Below are 20,934 nucleotides of genomic sequence, written 5' to 3' on the forward strand. Positions count from 1 at the left end.
CCTTGTGTGAAATCTGGCAGGGGGATAACTAAGGGGTATTTGTTCATGTCTGACACTGTTACTTATGAACGCCATCAAATTTCGTAAACACAATAATTAGTTCTGTTACCTAGTAATCAAGATGGCATTCATAGCACGAGGTTGTATGGACAAGAAGAACTATGCAAGTTTATGAAAATATCAATTCTAGTCAAATGAATACCTTTTTACTAATTTTGATTTTGGTGCCAAAATGATCTCATTGTGATGATTTCATGGGTGAAGTTTTGGGGCTGTGCACTCGATGGGAGGGGTTGCATATATTGTTTGCCTTGGTTTCCACAAGGTTGCCCAAGGACATTGAAAACTTTGAGTTCATATATTATAGGGCATGTTGGGTCACTCTCATCGGACAAACCATAAATATCTGGTTGAAGTTCAATTGAAATAAATTATGGTTCCTCTCAAGCATTTTGATGATATTAACTTTTGGATATGCCAATTTGTCATATCTCATTGAGGCATTGGAGGTTTATAGTTAGATAATTACTCCCAAATTCATGTCTCTAGTTAAACAATATTTCTAAGCTTTTTATGTTAAGAGTTAGTTAGGGCATTCAATCATAGGTATGGTATCACTTTTTGAGTATAAGCTATAATTCTCACTTCTTATGAATGGATGTCCTAAAAACTTAAAGCTGAAAGAAAGGGCAAAAATAAGGAGCTATAAAAAAAAAATTAAAAAAAAAAGGAAAGGAAAATAGGTAAAAAAGAAATCCCACAACAAAGAAGAGCCTTTGCCCTTTGGTGCTTCCCTTGGCCAATTTTTATGTCAGAACAGCAACTGAATTTTTAAGAGTGACCATAGCCAAATGCGAGCTAAGTTAGTACTCAAAAGGTTGGTAATTAGGTAAGTCGGGGGGTCAAACTTCAACTCGTTTTTTGGTTTGATCTCTTCTTGATCCATTTAAATCGACAAATCTTGAACTCAAACTTAAACAATAATCACTTAATTAGTTTTATACGTTAGTGGTATTGAAATGAACATTTTGAGGCAGAGTGCATTCTTACTGTGTATCAAGCAGCTCAACCTTAATTCCATGAATATTTGCAAATGCAATATTAGTTTTTTTTTTGTTGGGGGGGGGGGGGGGGGGGTGGGTGGTGGTGGCGGCTATCTGTTAGTGCACACTCTTTGTTGCACAACCTACACACAAGCCTTTTTTTTTTTACGTACCTGGCTTTGAGTCTTTTGACCTAACAAGCAGCTCAACCTTAGTTCCATGACTATTTTCCTTTTTTTTCTTTTTTATTGAACCGTTTTCAATGTATATTTATATGTTAAAGTTAAATTAGATTTTTATGTTGTAGATGAAAATACTAATGGTGTTAATCATCATTCTCAAAAAAAAAAAAAAAAAAATGGTGGTAATCATCAACTGCACATGTAATTCATAAATATAAATATCTTTAGTTGTTTTTTTTTTTCTAAAGTTCATTATAGATTTTTTCCTAATTAAGTACTTTTTTATATCTAGCATGTTATATTTATTCTTATAACTCTATATATTTAGCTATTTTTATAAGTACTTGCTATTTTAAGTTTTATGCATAACATTTCCTCAACAAAAAAAAAAGTTGGGTAAACTACATATTTAGTCCCTAACCTTTACATCATATTTCAATTTGATCCTTAACCTTTCAATTGTGTCAATTTGGTCCTTAATTTTTTAGTGTCGTGTCAATTTAGTCTTTGCCATTATATATTAGATGAAAATTTCTTACATAGCAAACAACCAAAATAAAATTTTAGTTTATTGTCACATCAACAGAAGCTAATTTTTTATTTTGGTCATTAGACACGTTATTAATTTTCATTCAAAAGATAACTGTAGGGATTAAATTGACACAGTATTGAAAGGTTAGAGACCAAAGTGACACAAATAAAAGGTTAGGGATCAAATTGAAATATAATGTATAAGATAGGGACCAAATACGTAGTTTACCAAAAAAGTTTTATGCATAACAGGGATATGCGTTTTCGTTGCCTCATTAATAACTATTATAGTTATCAAATTTAATAGTTTTACAATAAAATAAATTGATAAAAAATTTCATATTATATTGTGTTATAATCTTGGTAAATCATATTTTCTTTAAATGCTAAAATATATAGCTCCATATAAAAAAATCATAACAACTTTTAAAGGAGGGTGGGTCAAGTTATATTTATACTACATAGAACACATTCTCTCAACACAATTTGGGACAATTACCCATTCTTTTTTTTAGAAACAAACACATACAAATAAGGGAGAGAGAAAAGGGTTCTAAGTTCTAAAACAAAGATACACTACAAACTCCACTCAAAAGCTACGATAACTTTCAAAGGAAGGTGGGGCAAGTTATACTACACACAACATACTCTTTTAAGCAATATAGGACAATTAGAGATGATCAAATTCATTGGGTAGTGGATACCCAGTTGGTGCGAGTATTACCCAACGTATTAGGGGTATTTGGGTATTGGGTACAAGTACCCCTTACTTACCTAAACTTTTTGGGATCGGGTATGGATATTACCCAATTTAACCTGTGTGTTTTTTAAATAAAAAATAATAATAAAAAAAATTTCCCCCTCTCTTCTAGGGAAACCAAAATCTTAGAAGAGGAAGAAAAAAAAAAAAAAGGCGCTACGTCCACAACATTTTTACAACATTTTTACAACAAATCATAGGTGGTTAGTTGTTATTGGTTCAAATTTGAACCTAGCACTAAGATTACTTTTTTGCCCCAACAATAACAACCAGTAACATCCTGCCACTTAGAATTTGTTGTAAAAATGTTGTGGACATATCATTTCTAAAAAAAAAAAAACTCTTCCCGTAAAAGATGTTATCAATAATTACTTTTAAATTCCTTTATTAGGTTAATGATTATATTATAATCTGTTACCAAAATTAAACTATACTTATTGATTTGATTCTCAAAAAAAAAAATTATGCTTATTGTTATAGGCTATTTACCATCCATTTGATTTAATAGTCAAATAAATAAGAAAACAAATTAATTAATAAAATTTAAAACACCATTAAATATTATTTATATTACATGTTTTGGTAGCCGAATAATGTTAGAGATACAAACAATTTTACAAAAAAATTTACAAATTGATGGTGTGGTGAATGATTATTAATAAATGAAAAATTGATATTAATGGTAGGCCTAAATGAAAACTAATAAGAAGTTGTCATGTTAACATTTTGTAAAAATATTGTAAAATAGTTTGTGGATGTAGCATTACTCTTTCGTAGTCCTTATACATACATAAATGTGCAGCAAAAACGTAGTGATTGAAAGATAAATAAAATAAAAGAATTAAAGAATATAAAACCAATATTTATTATTTTACCAAACTATTATCTGGAAATTAAAAAGACATAGTCAAATGTTATGAGAAAGTTTAATGGACATTCTTCTCATTCTAATAAATTAAATAACCAAAAAATACTCATTAAATTGATGTCTTACTAATTACATATTTACATAGATGTATTTTGCTTAATTGAATTTTTTGTGTGTGATTATAACATGAATTTGACTTTCACTTGTATGGAAAGTATTATTACTACTTATTCATTCTTTGTAAAGTCAAATCTCTTATATCATGATTTTGACTTTTACTTGTAGGGAAAGTATTGATGCCATTAGTATCATTACTTCCCATAAAATGCTAAATTTACATAATTTGCTCACAAAATTTTCTTAAGAATTTATAAGAGAATATGTTAAATAAGAACATATTACATCATTCTTCCTATTAATTACTAATTGATTTTGTTTGTGCATGTCAACCTTCCTATAAAAAAATGCATATTAAGATAATTTGCTAGATTACGTTAATGGAGTCTTTTTATTTCCTTAATTTATTTGATCCTTTGTACATATTTAGAAAGTTTAAATTAGTTTGTTTGACACTTCAATTAGAATTGTTGTTTATAGCTTAGAGATTTTTAAAAAATAATGTATTTGATATTTTAATTACCAGAACAAAAGCAAAAAAAGCATGAGTGTTTTATTCCACAACAAGTGGGGTTGAAGACTTTTATAATTAAAAAGTAACCAAAAACAATAAAGTGGTAAGCCGTTTGTGCATTTCCTCTTTTTTTTTTGAAGTGTTGTGCAAAACGTAAAAAATAAAAGGTAAATAAAAAAACTGGGCTTGGGTTGGTTATAGGTAAGGGTATTCACAAGTAAAAAATTTGGGTGGGAATTGAGTATTGGTGATAATTGGGTTTTGGGTCACCCATTCTTTTTTTGGGTGGGAATAGAGTATTGGTGATAATCAAGTAATGAGCAATCACCCATTCTTTTTTTGAGAAACAAGCACACACATGAGAGAGAGAGAGAGAGAGACCACAAATTTCACTAAAAAGTCATGATAGCTTTTAAGGGGATATGAAATAAGTTATACTACATACAACACACTCTCTTAGAGTATCCACAGCAGTGGAGGAAAATTTTTAGTTTTTTAGTACCACAAAAAGTCACTTTATCTATTTTACCTTCTCACATCCAACATCAGTAGTTTTATTTTAACTTTTAACGCAATAAAATAATATAAACACTATAATAAAATAATATTTTATTCAATCACCAAAACACAACCATAACCACCATCAAAGCCATAGAAATCACTACACAGCCACAACCCCGCCACTATAACCAATGCCCATCAAAAACCAATGAAGAAGAACAAAAAAAAAACATAAAAAAAAAAAAAGAACTCGAAACACAAACTAAAACCGAAACCCATGCCCAAAACATAAGCGCAGCCCGAAACTTAGCTCGAAATCCATGTTGAAACACAAGCACAAACGCCAAAAACAGAGAAGAGAGGTCAAGATGGGTCGGCGTGGGTCGGTGGCCAAGCGTGGGTAGGAGACAATGGGTCTATTGCGGCTGGGCTCATGTAAATTGGCGTGGAGGAAGAAAGAAGCAGATGGAGAGGTTGTGAGGAGAGAGACACAAAGAACAAATGCACATAGGCAAATAAAACGCAAAAGAAAAAAGGAAAATAAGAAAAGTAGTGTGAACGCAAAATTTTTATTTATTTTTTTTTTTTATAACTTTTCAACTATAGTGCACAACCAATAGTAGCTATGCACTATAGTTGTGGAGCCAAAAAATATAGTTTTGGCTCCACTATTGTATGCCACATTTTGTTATTTAGTGGTACTAAAAATAGCAATATGGCTATTTAGCACCACTGTTGTGGATGCTCTTACTATGTCTTTTGAGTGGAGTTTGTGGTGTGCATTTTCTCTCTCCCTTGTGTGTGTGTTTGTTTCTATATAAAAAAAATTCATAACAAATGCCTAATCCTAAAATATATATTTTTTCCTTGTTAAACATAATTTTAAAATATAGAATTCCATATACAAATACTATCATAATAAATGCTTATTAATAAATATTATTATTATCAAATTTAATACTTTGACAAAAAATAAAGACAAATTAAAATCATATTATGTTATAATTATTGACTAGTAATTACTAAAGAGTGTGTTACTAAATTATTAATAATACAAAAAAATAACTAAAATTGAATAAATAAGTGTGAAAACTCAATTTTTTTTTATCATTTTTTCACAACATTGTCCGAGGCATTTTATTATTATTTTATGACTTGTGCTAATGAAATTAATGTTAGTGATAGTATAGAATTATCACTTTTTTTAGAGATAATTACAATATGCTGCTAACCCTGCAAATCAAACTCTTTTTCCCTTAAACCCAAAGCACTTTGTGCATGGAGAAGTGCCAATTTAGCTACAAGGTCTTTGGCAATGAAATTATTACTTAAATAAAAGTGATATTAGTTTATTTTTAGTAACATAATACTTATTAGAATACACATGGAAATAGTAATACTAGTGTTTTAAACCGGGTTTATAATACATTACATAACCAGATTACAACTATAAAATGACCTAACTTTTGTAGTTGTAGACTGGGGTTATAATTAACGGACACTAAACACACACAACTAATGTGGGATAAGTATCATTTTTTTGAGTAAACAGTAATATTTATTAGAACACACACGAAAATAGCAATATTAGTGTTTTAAACAGGGTTTATAATACATTATATAACCAGAGTACAACTACAGAATGATCTAACTTTTGTAGTTGTAAATTGAAATTATAAACAGCAGACAATAAACACACACAACCAAAAGTGATATTATTTCAAACACATTTACCATCTCAAGTCTCAACCATGTAGAAAAGATTGGGAAAATATAATGGGTTAAGCTTAGGTTGACCTGACACAATATGGCCCAGTATCATGTTGTGTTCAGTGCACTAATGCATTAGACTTAAAAGTCTTGTCCAAAATTTATATGCTTAGAATATTTAAAGGAATATAAGTACAATCACTTGAAAGAAAAGTGGAAGTCTTTCTCAAAAAAAAAAAAAAAAAGAGGAAGTCCATATGCACACACCAAAAAAAAAAAAAAAATTTCACACCCAGTTGATGTGGCATATTGTTAGGATATGTTTGGTACACTGAATGAGGATTATGACATGAATGGTAATCTTTATTACTATGAATAAAGTTTTTTGTAATGGAATAATTAAACTTATTCATAAGTTTGGTTGTGAATTGTAATATTAAAATCAAATTTAAGATATATTTTAGGAAATACTTTACTCATATAATTATATTTTCTAAAAAATAATATATATATATATATATATATATATATTAAATTTGAGAAAGTTAATAGTTTTTTACATAGGGAAAGTTTGTTTATTTAGATAAAATATTAATTTTAAAAATTACTGTAGCTATATAGTTATTACAACATTTTTAGAGAGGAATTTGTATTTCTAATTTTAAAGAATAGCTATTCATAAGGAATTATTATTCCAGTAATAAAAATATAATCAAACTACGAATAGCTAAACCATTAGAATAATTATTACATGGATTTTACTAACGTGTGTCCTAAGGGCACACAATAGTATACCATTTTTGGAAAAAAATTTATGAGGATTGAAAAAGTTTTGACAATTTTTTTAATTCCCGATAACATTTTTCTATAAACGGATTTGTTAATACATTAACCAAACCATTATTACATTACAATGCCGGTTACAATTTACCAAACTTACTTTTAATGGTAGGTTAAAAAAATGGTTTAGTTTAGGTCCAGTGCATCTAGTGCACTAAACTCAATCAGATGGTGACATGTGTCAAAAAGTGGACATATGTCATTATTTCAACGGATCCAGAACTACTGGACATTGAACCTCAGCCTAATCTATAAAAAAATGATATTAGTGATGGGTTTAAATAAAAAATTAATAACAAGTGAAAGTTTGCAAATAAAATTATTGTGAAAAATGTCATAAAATTTGTTGCCTACGGATAGCATTGCTAGACTAGAACCTAGAAGGAAAAAAAAATAATAATAAAAAAAAAAAAGAAAAAGAAAAAAAAAAAAAAAAAAAGGAGGAGGAGGAGGAGGAGGAGGAGCGAAATGCAAAAAGAAAACAAGCCCTTTGTCTTTGTGACTTGTCTGCACGACTGCACGTTTATCTCAGTTCTTATTTCCTACTTGACCAAACCTATCTCTTCTAACAGTGAGATCTTCCTTAGATTCATAATAGCTTCTCAAAAACCTTCATGTCCTAATACAGATCTCATCCAATCCCCACCTCAAAAGCCCAAAAACCCAACATTCATATATAATAGCTTTCACAATCACCATGTTTACAAGAAAACCCACTTCAAGATTCTTCTGTTTCACCCTCATTCTTGTCCTGTTACTGAGTTTTCTCATCACCATCAAGGCTTCTGACCCCACCCCAAATGCAAACGATGAAGAAGATTTGGAGAGTCTTGAGGAACTAATAGCATTGGATGAAGAGGAAGAGAGACAAGAACAACAAGAAGGGTCACACAGTGTGAGGTCATCAGAGGCTGAGGTTTTAACCAAAGCCCAGAGGATTGTTCTTGAGCTTAACAATGATAATACTAAGAGGGCCATTGATGGGAATGAGTTTGTGCTGATTCTGGGTTATGCACCTTGGTGTGCAAGGAGTGCTGAGCTTATGCCTCAGTTTGCTGAGGCTGCAACTTCACTCAAGGAATTGGGGAGTCCCCTTTTGATGGCTAAGCTTGATGCCGACAGGCATACGAAGGCGGCTTCCACTCTTGGGATCAAAGGGTTTCCTACTTTACTTCTGTTTGTTAATGGTACTTCTCAAGCGTACACTGGTGGACTTTCAGCGTGAGTAGCTACTCTCCTTGTCAAACTATAATTATTAGATCAATACAGTTTCACAATTCTCATTCATTATTATGTCCTGCATAGGATGGTATGTTCTATAAACTATGTTTCATTCATGTTGTATTTGGTTTCTTGTAGTGTTACTTATTCAACTTAAATCAAATAGCTTTTCCTTAATGGTGCTGTCATAATGGTCTGTGTTATAGTTTAACAATTTTTTATCTTGTCAAAGCATATGTATGTTTTAATGTGTTTGTGGGGTTAATTTTTATTCAGGGAAGAAATAGTGATCTGGGCAAGGAAAAAAACTGGTGTACCTCTTATTAGAATAAGCTCAGTGGCAGAGGCAGACGAATTTCTTAAAAAGTACCACACATTTGTTATTGGCCTGTTTGAGAAATTTGAGGTATGTGAACTTGAATCATTTTGAGAATTTTACTAGAAAGATGATGAAATAAAAATATCAAACCATGAATATATTATTTATATAATTCATGCCATCATCTTTCTATCATTTATAAAAGCTTTCTGATTACTTATCAAAAAAAAAAATAATTCATGCCATCATGCCTTGATGGTATATATGTTCTTGTGACCAGTATCATGTTAACAGGGAAAGATTACTGTGTTAAAAAAGGTGTTGTATCAATCTTTTACTGTAATGATCTAACTATATTTCATGGTTCATGAATGAAACTATTGGAAATTTGAGAAGCGATGCTCATAACAAGTTTGTTCTCTACCTCCGAGATCCAGTTTCTCTTATCTATTTTTGTTAAATGGCACTTTGTGATTCTGAATCTAGTCCTTTCACTTGTTAATAGCACTTGTTGTCTTTAGAATATGTTCACTAATAGCTAGGTCTTCTTTTGAAATGTCTCCTACAACCATTGAAACTTAGTGATTGGAAGTGATATGACTAGTGAGTACAGTGGAATGTGCAAGCATAAACTGAAAAATAATTGATAAATTGTGACAATTTATTGAGGAAATTTACTACATGACTAGAAGAACCAATTAGAATCGCAAACTCTCTTTCTTCAAAATCTCTCTCTCTTTTTCCCCCTATTTTGTCTGCTCAAAGCAATGACAACCTGTTTAATAGGTACCATAAGTCTGGTTGTTCTTTCATTTATTACGAATGTATCTCTTTACTAGGTTAGCAGTTTGTTTCTTGAATTTGATATACTTTCATGTAAGTACAGGCATTGTAACAGGGAATTGGAAAGGAACTGAATTCAATAAATTACTCATAATTGACCTTAAATATTATAGTTGAAATTGGTCTTTAACCAGCATTGAGTTGGGGAGTAAGATTTTCTTTTATGTACGTAATATGTAAAATCCAATTATAGAGACAAATGGTGCAGAATGGCTTAGTTAAATATATGTATGTGTAATAATATAAGCATATAAGCATATGCAACCATGGCCTCTGTGAAAGATAGACAATGCTTTAGGTGCAGAGCAGTTACAGCATTGCCTAACATTTCACCAAGAATCATCTTGGTTGGCTGGACCACTTATTTCGTTCTTTTGAGTTTATTTTGCAGTGGTAGAATGAAACAGCTAGGTCACACCTAATCAACAAGCAATTGGCATATTAATAGCAGTTAAAATGATTACCTATCAAATATATACATATATGAGTAGCAGTCAAGATTTTCTTTTTGCTAATAATTTCTAAGCACTGTGGTTGAATATGTGGAAATTTTGGGGCATAAGGAAAAGATGAGTGAGAGCCACTTAAGATAATTTAGTAATGCACGGATACTGATTAGCAGTATGAGGAAGAGTGATTTGATTCAATGAGAAGTAGTAAAATCTAAAATGTAGGGGAGGCCTAAAATAACATAAGTGGATCTAGCAAGGGATACATATAGGGAGGTAACAGAGAATATGATTTTAGAAAGAGAGGATGGTGGAAAGGGATGTGTGTTTTTGACATTGATTAGTTGAAGAAAGATTCATAAAGCTAACCCTAATTTGATTGGAATTAAGCTTAGTTGGATTGAGTTGAGTTGAGCTTTGTAGACAGTCAAGAATTTGTTAATAGTGATACAATGTAAGAAATCAAGAGTTGTAGAATATGGTACATTATATCAAATTATCACAATTTTTTCATTTATTAATAATTGCATGCAAAGTTTCATGAATACAAAAAATAGAAGGTTTTCTTATTTATTTATTTATCTTTTTTGTGGATAAATTTTCTTATAAGACCTATAAAAAAAAAAAAAAAATCTTATAAGTCATGACTGACATAATAAGAGATATTCACAGGGACCTGATTATGGAGAATTTGTTAAAGCAGCAATATCTGACAATGAAATCCAGTTCGTTGAAACAAGCAACATTGATGTTGCGACAGTTCTTTTCCCAGATATCAAAGATACTAAGCATTTCCTTGGGATTGTTAAAAGTGAGCCAGAAAGATACACTCCATATGGTGAGTATCTGATTTGGTGATAATAAATCTGTTACTCCTGTTGTTTTCCTGGAGAGTCTTATTAGTGACATTTTATATATAAAAGAAAAAAATGTGTATGTGTTAATTTTGAAATTTCTCCTTTGTGATGCTCAGCTTTCAATTATTTAAAAGGGGTTGATATTTCTTGATGTACTCTGACACTTAAAACTTGTCTAATGCTTTGGTTCTTACATGTTTCCTGAAAATTACACAAGTTGGCCATAATTTACTGAGGGAAAGGGTGATAAATTTGTTTGGATTTGCAGAAGGAACCTTCAAAATGGACAAAATATTACAGTTCTTGGACTACAACAAGTTGCCGTTGGTTACCAAACTGACTGAGCTAAATTCTGCCAGAGTTTACTCCAGTCCTGTCCAACTTCAGGTTGCTGATATTTCCTTTACTATACTTTCCCTGTTTCTTGATTTGTTTTCAATATTGTATATATTTCCTCCATTTCCTTTCAAGTTTAATGCTATGAGGTGATAATTGTGATATTGAAAAGATTATGAGTAATGTATGGAGGTGGAAAGCCCTGCATGTACTGTTTTTCCAATCTCCATAAAAGTACTGTTATTTTGAGGTATTGTAGACCTCACACCTAACAAGGCTTTATAGAGGATTTTACCTATGATAGCCGCTTACTAAAATATGCTATTGGTAATGATGTAACGGGGAATAAAGAACTTATAGAAGATGAAATGATTCTCCTGAAATTAAGCTAATGTGGCACTTTTGGATATCTATAATTTCCAAAGTTGTCTATTAATTATAAGATGCCTATTAGAAGGTGTTGACGAAGATATAGTCTGTTGCAATTTAGGCCTTGGCTAGATGCCATGCCTCCTAATATTTATGGCTTTGTTAGTGTGTATTGTAGACTTGTTTTTGTAAAAATTCCTATTTACCATTCATAAACTACTGAGTAAAATTAGTCGAAACTCTTAATTTGATGAAGATCTAGTGTGTTGTAGCTTCAGCCTTGGCTAGAAGCTATGCCTCCTAATTTTTTTTTTTGCTTCGTTAGGGTGCATTGTGGACTTGACTTTGTAAACATGCCTATTTACCAGTCATAAAGTACTGAGTAAAATTGTGCTTGTGGAAATTTTACTTGGAAAAAAAAAAACGACCGAGTAAAATTGGATTAAATTATTAATTTAAATTTTAGGCTTTTTAAGGGCCAGCTCAAATGTGACATTCTAAATTATGGACTGTTTTAACCCCTTTTTCCTGCCAATAAAAAGTTGGTTTTCTAATGACTGATATAATTTGACATCCATCCTTCTATCTATTTATTTACAGGAGCTAAGTGGCAAAGAAAATAAGTCATAAAGTAGGCTCAAATGGTTTATGTTTAACCTCAAGGGTAGCACAATTGGCTAGGGACCACGCCTCATGGAGTGGGGGTCACTAGTTTAAATTGCCCCCTCCCATCCCCCCACCCTTAGGGCAAAACTTATCAAGAAAAAAAAAGGATTATGTTTTACCATTGTAGACCCCAGAAGCCAAATGTAATTTACATCAATCCTTTTTGGAAGTTTTTAATTTAGCACCGAAATGGGCCTTATCCCAACAATGGGCTACCCATTTCTTCCATTAAGCTCTATCTAGAGTCAGAATGCTGTCATGCTTTTCTAATTGTTTCATTTGGCCTTCTTGCTCTACACCTTCAATAATTCACTCGTTGCTTCTTCATCCTAGTTCTTTGTCTCTCTAGCTATTCTTTGTCTCAATGGGGCAGGGCTCCTTCCATTTTAATTTCTTTTCATCTTGATTGAAAATTCAATATTCCCAGCCAGATGCATCACAAAATTCTGTTGCTGACCTAAATTACAGGAGAGTTTGTAGCATTGATGTTGCAAAATGTACTGTTCACTGCTGTTTTACCAAAAAGTCAATTAGCTCCAGGAAGCATGCTTATGAGATTTTATATATATGTATATTAGGAAAAGGAATGGATATATATATATATATATATGACCTTTCTTAGTATTATTTCTTATGTACTTAAGAATTCAGGAGAACAAATATAGGAAACATGTTGCGCTAAATTGTTTGTTTAATCTCTCTTAATTCTGAGTTGCTGAACCTTGAATTATAAAGCAACTTGCCTATATTCTGATGCAAGTTTGAGCCTGCAAGCGTGATTGTTTGGACCCTTGATCAAAACCTGTATGCATAACTTTTTAATGAATATATGGAAACTGGTTCCTCCTGCACTCATATATATGTCTACTATTCTATTTTTCAAGATGCAATTAGTTGTTACCTTTTCAGCATTGGCAGATCTGTTTGTATTTCTTTCCTGTAAAGCATTGTATTCTTGGTGAAGCTTAATGCTAATCACAAATTATCCATGCCACTACACCAGAATTGCTTATAAGGTAAATTTATTAATGATTTGTTTTCATTATTGGCCAGGTCATTGTCTTTGCAGAGGTTGATGAATTTAAGAATCTTCTTGAGCCTCTTCAAGAAGTTGCAAGGAAGTTCAAGTCTAAAGTAACTTCTATGACCTACATTTGAAGCCATTATAGCAATTAAGAATCTTCTGCTGGCGTGATTATCCTAACATAATCTTGTGAATGCAGATGATGTTCTTATATGTAGACATTACAGATGAGAACCTTGCAAAGCCTTTCTTAACTTTATTTGGGCTTGAAGAAGCAAAGAACACTGTGGTTAGTTTTCCAATTAGCAAACTAAAATTTACTTCTGTTTTGTTCCTGTAAACTTTTCTTTTTGAAAAATATGTTGGTGAAGCCATAAACTGATGGTATTGTTTTCTTCTTGTTCCACAGGTGACTGCATTTGATAACAAAATCAGCTCAAAGTTTTTGTTACAGTCAGACCTGACCCCAATTAACATAGAAGTAATATAACTTTCTTTTCCCAATTTAAAATTTCCTTTGGACATATATCTTGAATAACTATAATGATTTTCTGAATTGGCTTTTTGTAGGAGTTCTGCACAAGGCTTCTGGATGGAACTCTTTCTCCATATTTCAAGTCACAGCCAATACCAGATAATGTGAGTGGTTTTTTTCCCCTATTTTTGGATAAGAATAATGTGAGTTTTTATTATTATTTATTTTTATAGATTTTTTGCAACTGTGATTGTAGCTTGGAGCATCCTTCTTAGTTTTTCTTTGTTAGAAAATTCAGGAATAATAGCTCCTCAGATAGCCAATTAGTGCAATTTGGTGACATCTTAAAAGTCATTAAGAATAGGATAAAGTTTTCCTCCAAATCAAGTTGGATGAATCTCCTCCAACCCATTATATGGTGGTTCATAAGACCATTTACATGTCTTTTAATTACATGACTCATAAAATAATCTAAACAAATTGCATGGCTATTCAATAGGTCATGTGATTAAAAGTTCACATTGCAGCTTATTTGAGTCGCTATGTAGTGGGTTGGAGGAACTTTTGTTTAAACTGATAGGGAGGAATATTCTGTTCTTAAGAAAATAGCTTAGAACGTTTAGTTTTATACTTTCGTTCTCACTGTATAATATGCCGTTAAATGCACAAACATAAACTCATAAAAATGCTATCAAATGTTTATTTTCAGTCCGATGCATAAGCATAACATGATGGACTTGATTAATTTTCTAAGACAAGTATGAACCAAAAAGTATAGAAAATGTTTGTTTTTTATTTTATTCTATGTTTATAATCTTTCAAATTTTTATTTTATGTTTATAAATCTCTGTAATCTTCTAAATATGTTTTCTATTGTGAGAATTGCAGCAAGAGGCAAGCATCCAGATCATTGTAGGAAAGACATTTGATGATTTGGTTTTGAGCAGTCCCAAGAATGTTCTTCTGGAGGTTTGATACTTTTGTGCCTTCCATCCATTTTACCTTTGCTCCTGACATCTAAGCACTGTTATTTTGATGGAAGTTGAAATATGAAATATGTGATCATAGTGAGCATTTTCTTGGTAATACATTCCCAACTCACAAACCATCGTTCCTTTAGCAGCTGTATGGTTTCAGAATTTTGTGAACTAATTTTTTTAATTTATTTTTACCTATCAAAAAAAGAAAAGAAAAAAGAGAGAGTTCAATTGTCTCCTCAAAGGACCTTATATTGACTGTTGGAAAACAGGTACATACACCATGGTGCATCAGCTGTGAAACCACTAGCAAGCATGTTGAAAAGTTGGCTAAGCACTTCAAAGGCTTGGATAATCTGGTCTTTGCAAGGATAGATGCTTCCACTAATGAACACCCAAAACTGCAGGTAAGTGCTATGAAAAGTTGCATCATTGCAATTTTGTTACTACGTTGGGTATGCATTACTTTCAAAAAGTCAGTCTTTGTGGGGAAACCGTGCTTTTCAACTGGTTGAATGAGACCTAGATTCCTATTAAGGGTGATATGACATTAAAAGGAAATTTGATTAGTTTTTTATGCTCTGTTTCCCTTATCTTCTGAAGGTGTGAATTCATCCCTCATAATCAAGTAGTTTGATAGCATAAGGAATATCTATTGACGGTGATATTCAAAGGAAATTTGATTAGTTTTTTTTTAATTTTCTTTCCCATATCTTTTGAAGGTGTGAATTCATCCTTCATAATCAAGCAGTTTGAAAGCATAAGGAATTAATTTAAAAGCTCTGTTAGGCTGTATTCTAAAAGGAATCAGGTTCTGACCTTTTTAAATTTCTGGTAGCATGATGATTTCTTATTGGTAGAGTGAGTGAAGGATAATTTTTTGGTCAGTGTTCAAGGATGGGCATAAACCTAAACTATCGCAACAAAAAATTTAAAAACAATAAATAAAAAAAATGAAGGGAATCTAAAAGAGGTAAGGAAATGGAAAGAAAGGAGTCTCTTTACCTAACTCCCTTTGCATGTGCAAGTGGAAGAATTATTGTAACAGATCTAATTAAAATGCGTTGCAGGGGGAAAAAAGAGGTCCTTCATTTTTTCTTTGGCCTTTCATTCTTGCCCTTGTTTTTCTCTTTTAGATATGTTTGAGTATTGTAATCTGTTTTGATTCTCTCCCTGAGTACTTATAAAAATAAGGTGGAGGGTGAGGTCTTAAATTCAAAATCCATTATATGCATGTGTAATTACCAATAAAAAAAATTCATTTAAGATTAGAATAAACATAGTTCAGGTTTCCCTGCAATTTAGAATGTTGGAAGGTCATTAATGAGGAACACTTTTGGCCTTATAACTTTTATTAAAGTTGTGAGATGGAATAATGATCTGATGAGTGTACCTTTGTTTTTGTTTGATATTGCAGGTAGATGAATATCCAACACTCTTCTTATACCCAGCAAATGATAAAGCAAATCCGGTAATTATTTCATAGCATATCTGTATATATTTTATTTTGACTTTTGTATTCCAGCCAATTGATGGAAAAATTTACTATGCTTGCAGATTAAGCTATCTACAAAATCTGGTTTGAAGGAGTTGGCAGCATCTATCAACAAACACTTGAAAGCCAAAGATCATGTCAAGAAAGATGAATTGTAGAAAAATATAGCGACTGAATATAAACCCTAAAGAAAATGATACAGGATTAGTTTTAGCCAATAGAATCCCGAGAGAAAAAAATCACTCAATCGAGGAAGAATAAACATTCTTTTGGCATCAATATGTGCATTGCTGGTCAAGGTTCGTCCGTAGTAGCAAAATATATATAAACATGTCTTTCTTCCTAACAAAGTAGTCGGTAGACACTGAGTTAAGGGGTTTTGTTTTGTTATTGGTGACAGTGATGTTGTCAAGATGGCTGAGATTAGTTTAGCTAAAGTTTGATTTGATTTGATTTGATTATGTAACTCTATTGAAAGGTTATGGATAACGAATGTATCAAAAGAGTCCTCTGATAAGCAATTTATATGAAAATTTTATAGACGAATGGATATTGAAAGGGACATATAATGCCTTGAAGTGTCTCAGGACACAAGACACCTTGAAGCCCCTGTCAGCCTTTGTAAACATTGAATTACGTTTTGGGGCATAAAAACACATGAATAACTCTAGAAGTACAAATTTTTATATTGAAACTGCTGCTTCCCAATGCCTTCTTTCTCTCCTGTATAATACTAAGATAGCATGGGAGAAAAGGATGAAGATCAAAACGGTAATGTTTATATGCTGACCATTTTACTCTTTTAGATCTGGTACCAAGATCCTCAACAATCCATAAGAAAACTGTGTACTCAGCCACAGCCCATTGCATGTTGGTGATGTATCCACCGTGCTATTGCTCGACTCATGGGGTTTTCGGGTCCTCTTATGGGCAAAAAGTGGATACTATTATTTACTTATGTTTTGATTTATTTCTATTTGTTTGTTTTTGTATGAATGTATGCTCCGGAAAGATACAGCCAGGACCCCCTCTAGATGGGATGAATAATCAGTGCATGAGTTCTCTTTTTAATGGGTTCAACAAAAAATAATGCAACCTTCTAGAAAAGTTTGCTAATGATAATGCAAAAGATAATTTGGATACAAAGTTTCTCAGAGGTGATTTTAAATTATACACTATTTTAAAATTTTCAATTAAAATTATAATTTTTCACAATAGTTTCAATTCGTCTCCTTAGAAAATCATTGTTAATCGAAAGAAATATTAAAAAAAAAAAAAAAAAAACGAAAATCGTAGTTATGGGGGGAGTGGGATGAATAGAAAGGCCCACAGACCCAAAGCCTAGAAAAACAAAAAATTGGAGAGAATGAAAGGACTATTGACAGCAGGACCCAACCCGCTGAGGAACCTCATTAGCGCTCGACCTATGGCCAAGGAGAATCTTATCCACGATCCAAAAATAAGGAGATGGGGTAGGTCGTGGAGGAGGCAAGAAGAACTTAAAAACCAACGAAGTACAACTGACGAACCCTAGCTCCTAAATCCAATACCATTTATCTCCACATTAAATGACTGTACCTATCATACATGCTGCATTTAATACTGAATGACCTATCAGAATAGTCTTCTTTGTGGTTCCGACAGTGTTTGACATCTCAATCTTTCAAGGTCGGTAACATAGTGGCTTTAAACAATATGCAGTCTAGAACTTCATCCCAGATTTGGTGCAATAATCTCTTGACATGTTTACTCTTTGCAGACTTATAAGACATTTTTTAGGTCTAGTGCAATAAATTCTTTCTGACAACATGATCCTTCTAGGGGTACTTTGTGCAGTATTTTTTTGAACGTATGGTATTTCACATTTTCACGCCTCTTTTTCTTTTTGTTTGTTTGTTTTCAAAGACTCCTATATAAGGCCACTTGAGGCATGCACTAAATTTGTACAAACATCTTCGGTGGGTAACGTAATACTCTTAAGGGTAGAGAAACTATGCCTTTTTACTTTTAAAAAAAAAAAAAAAATTATTCAATTGTTATTATTATTATATTTTTTTTCACTTTTTTAATGTTTTGTCTGTACTACTATAAAATCTTAGATGCTCTAAATAAAATGACACAAAGAAACTTCACTTACATGGAAAAAATATTGCTCCATATTCACATTAACTATCCATTTGTTAAAGTTGATTGCGTTATTTGAATGAGATCATTAAACGTAAAATTATGATGACGGATGACCAGGTAGATACCAATTTATGAACGCAATGAAATTATTCTAATACTTCCTTTCTTTGCATTGCAAAAACTAGTTAAGATAGCAATGTGGACATTACCTTTCACTCAGTATTTCCCTTTCAGGGCTTTAAACTTTAAACAGATGAGTGCAGAGTGCTTGTAGTTGGTCATTTCTTACTCTCCTTCTTTTGGAAGTCATTAGAGGCTACTTTTGTAATTGTGGTTTCTCATCTTTTTATACATAACAATTCATTTATTCTTCTTCTTTCTTGCTAAGTACTTAAATTCTATTATCACACTAAAAACTTGAATGTAATTGGTCTTAGCTTCTCCAGATTGTCAACCAGTAAATGCAAACGGAGTCCTATAATTGGGGCCCCTCTTAGATTAACCTGCAACTATTGAATAGGAGATTTGTCAGGAATCAATTTGTTTAATCTGTGTTCCTGCATGCATGTCTAAAGTATTCACTCACAGAAGAGATGAATAGTACAGCAATTATAGGAACAAATACATCAGACCAAACAGATTGGATAAATTTAAAGTCATACAAGGTACAAATATTTGAAAATAGATACCTGTTATCATGCCAAAAGGAGTTTGTGTCCAACTTAGGTATCACTAGTGTAGCATTCATGATTCGTGCAATGAGAACCGAATTACCAATCTAACAACATCCAAAAGAGCATATATTAATTTACATGAAACAACTCCATAATAAAATAAACACCCTTATATTAATGCTAACTTCATTTAGCATACAGAAAATATGGAATCTTAAAATTCTGGCTTGGCAATAAAATTTGAGTAGCCTCACTTATCATGTAAAAGCATTTAGTTCGCTTCTTTTGTTTTACACCAAAACAATAGAGCTAATATGATATTTGTATAGTATTCCACAAGAAAGTTATAAGGACCCAAGAGAAAAAAAGTGAAATGAAGTTCACAGCAGGGGAAAAAAAGCCAACCCCAATGCGAAGAACCAGATAGCCATTATTCTCACTTGGAGCTGGAGGAGCTGCCACAAGGCAAAAGAGCAAACCAAAAATTCAAAATCTGAAATCTCTAAAGTCTAGAGAAGTTTAGCTCAAAAATAGCTATCAAAAAAGAGTATGCAGTTTTTATTAAGCACTGCCTTATTACACACAAAGTACACACAAGATTTTTTGAAATTAAAATCATGACTTGAAATCACATTTTCAGTCCTCTACACTTTCGTAGCATTTTTAACTCAAATCTTATATAGCAAGCAATTACCGAAATATGGGCCCACATATTTTCAGTAAACCAAAAATTAGTGTAATTTTCTAAGTCAACAACACTAACAATATTTTCAACTCAAATCTTACATGGCAAGCAATTACTAGAATATGGGTGCACACTACAAAAAAAAAGTCCTACAACCGCGTTTTTAAAACGTGGCTATAGCTTAAAAAAACGTGGCTATAGGACCATTTGGTCTATAGCCGCGTTTTTTTAGGCCACGTTTTTAACCATGGCCTAAGATGCGTAACTATAGGCTTGATGGGCCTATGGCCACGTTTTTGTAGCCGTGGCTATAGGCAGGACCAATGGCCACTCTTTTAGAAACGTGGCTACAGGACATACTGTAGCCACGGTTTAAGAACCGCAGCCATAACCACGTTCTATAGCCACGTTTACAACGTGGCTATAGGGCAATTGGTAACTTGCCCTGAAGCAAGATTGGCCGCGTTTAAAACGCGGCCATAGACTTCTTAAAAACGCGGCCATAGAACGTGGCTATGGCCGCGGTTCTGAAACCGTGGCTATAGTATGTCCTGTAGCCACGTTTCTAAAAGCGTGGCTCCAGCCCATTACTATGGCCACATTTTGAAAACGCAGTTATAAGCCCTGTAGCGTTTTTTGAATTTTTCTATAGTCGCATTTTTAAAACGCGGCTATAGACTTTTTTTTTTAAATCTGTATACGTTCAGATGCAGCAACAAACGCTGCTATAAATTATAGAAACGCAACTATAAAAAACCTGTCACATACACAATTCAACCTGTCACATACACAATTCCAACTTCTTATTCCTATAAAATTCCAACACATGCAACAATCATTCCAATCTCAAATCTATCACAATCTCAATCAAGCTTTAAAGACTATAGAAAATTATCAACCTTCAAGGAATATGCAGTTAGATACAGCAAAAAAGTTGCAATCAGCATCAACATATGATTTTTCAACCATTCTCAACTACAAACATTACATAGATGCTTCTAGGGGTTCCTTCCATCTCCAAGCTCTTGTTGCCTTCCAGGTAGAATACAGTTTATGTTTCAATGGAGCTACAAAAATATAATGGCAGCAGTTAGACAAGATTTGCAACTTTTAACCCACTTTTTCCTAGTAAATAGTAAAAATTCATAACTTCTCAATTGTCATACACTCAAAAGCAATAATAATTTCATATCATTCCCTATGCATGTCTCTTCCCTTACAATGTGACAAGTATAAACTTCACTCATTACTCTTAAACAAGCCCACTCGAAAGCAATTAATTTCCTTTGAATGCCAAAGGTCAAATTCTTTCTAAACAACAACAACAACAAATCTTTTAAAAGTGACAACA

The 20,934-nt window shown here is 32.3% G+C and overlaps 1 protein-coding gene across 1 annotated transcript; it reads left to right on the forward strand.

Annotated features, from left to right (window-relative positions):
- Positions 1-7,562: 7,562 nt before the first annotated feature.
- LOC142636843 (protein disulfide isomerase-like 1-6) lies at positions 7,563-16,639 on the forward strand. Its single transcript, XM_075811139.1, has 12 exons — positions 7,563-8,287; positions 8,564-8,693; positions 10,571-10,736; positions 11,024-11,142; positions 13,180-13,260; positions 13,350-13,439; positions 13,560-13,631; positions 13,721-13,789; positions 14,514-14,594; positions 14,875-15,009; positions 16,020-16,073; positions 16,160-16,639. Exons 1-12 carry the CDS (start codon positions 7,764-7,766, stop codon positions 16,253-16,255), a joined length of 1,617 nt encoding a protein of 538 aa, XP_075667254.1. The 5' UTR covers positions 7,563-7,763; the 3' UTR covers positions 16,256-16,639.
- Positions 16,640-20,934: the final 4,295 nt, after the last annotated feature.

The sequence above is a fragment of the Castanea sativa genome, chromosome 5, assembly GCF_040712315.1.
Source record: "Castanea sativa cultivar Marrone di Chiusa Pesio chromosome 5, ASM4071231v1".
Taxonomy (NCBI): domain Eukaryota; kingdom Viridiplantae; phylum Streptophyta; class Magnoliopsida; order Fagales; family Fagaceae; genus Castanea; species Castanea sativa.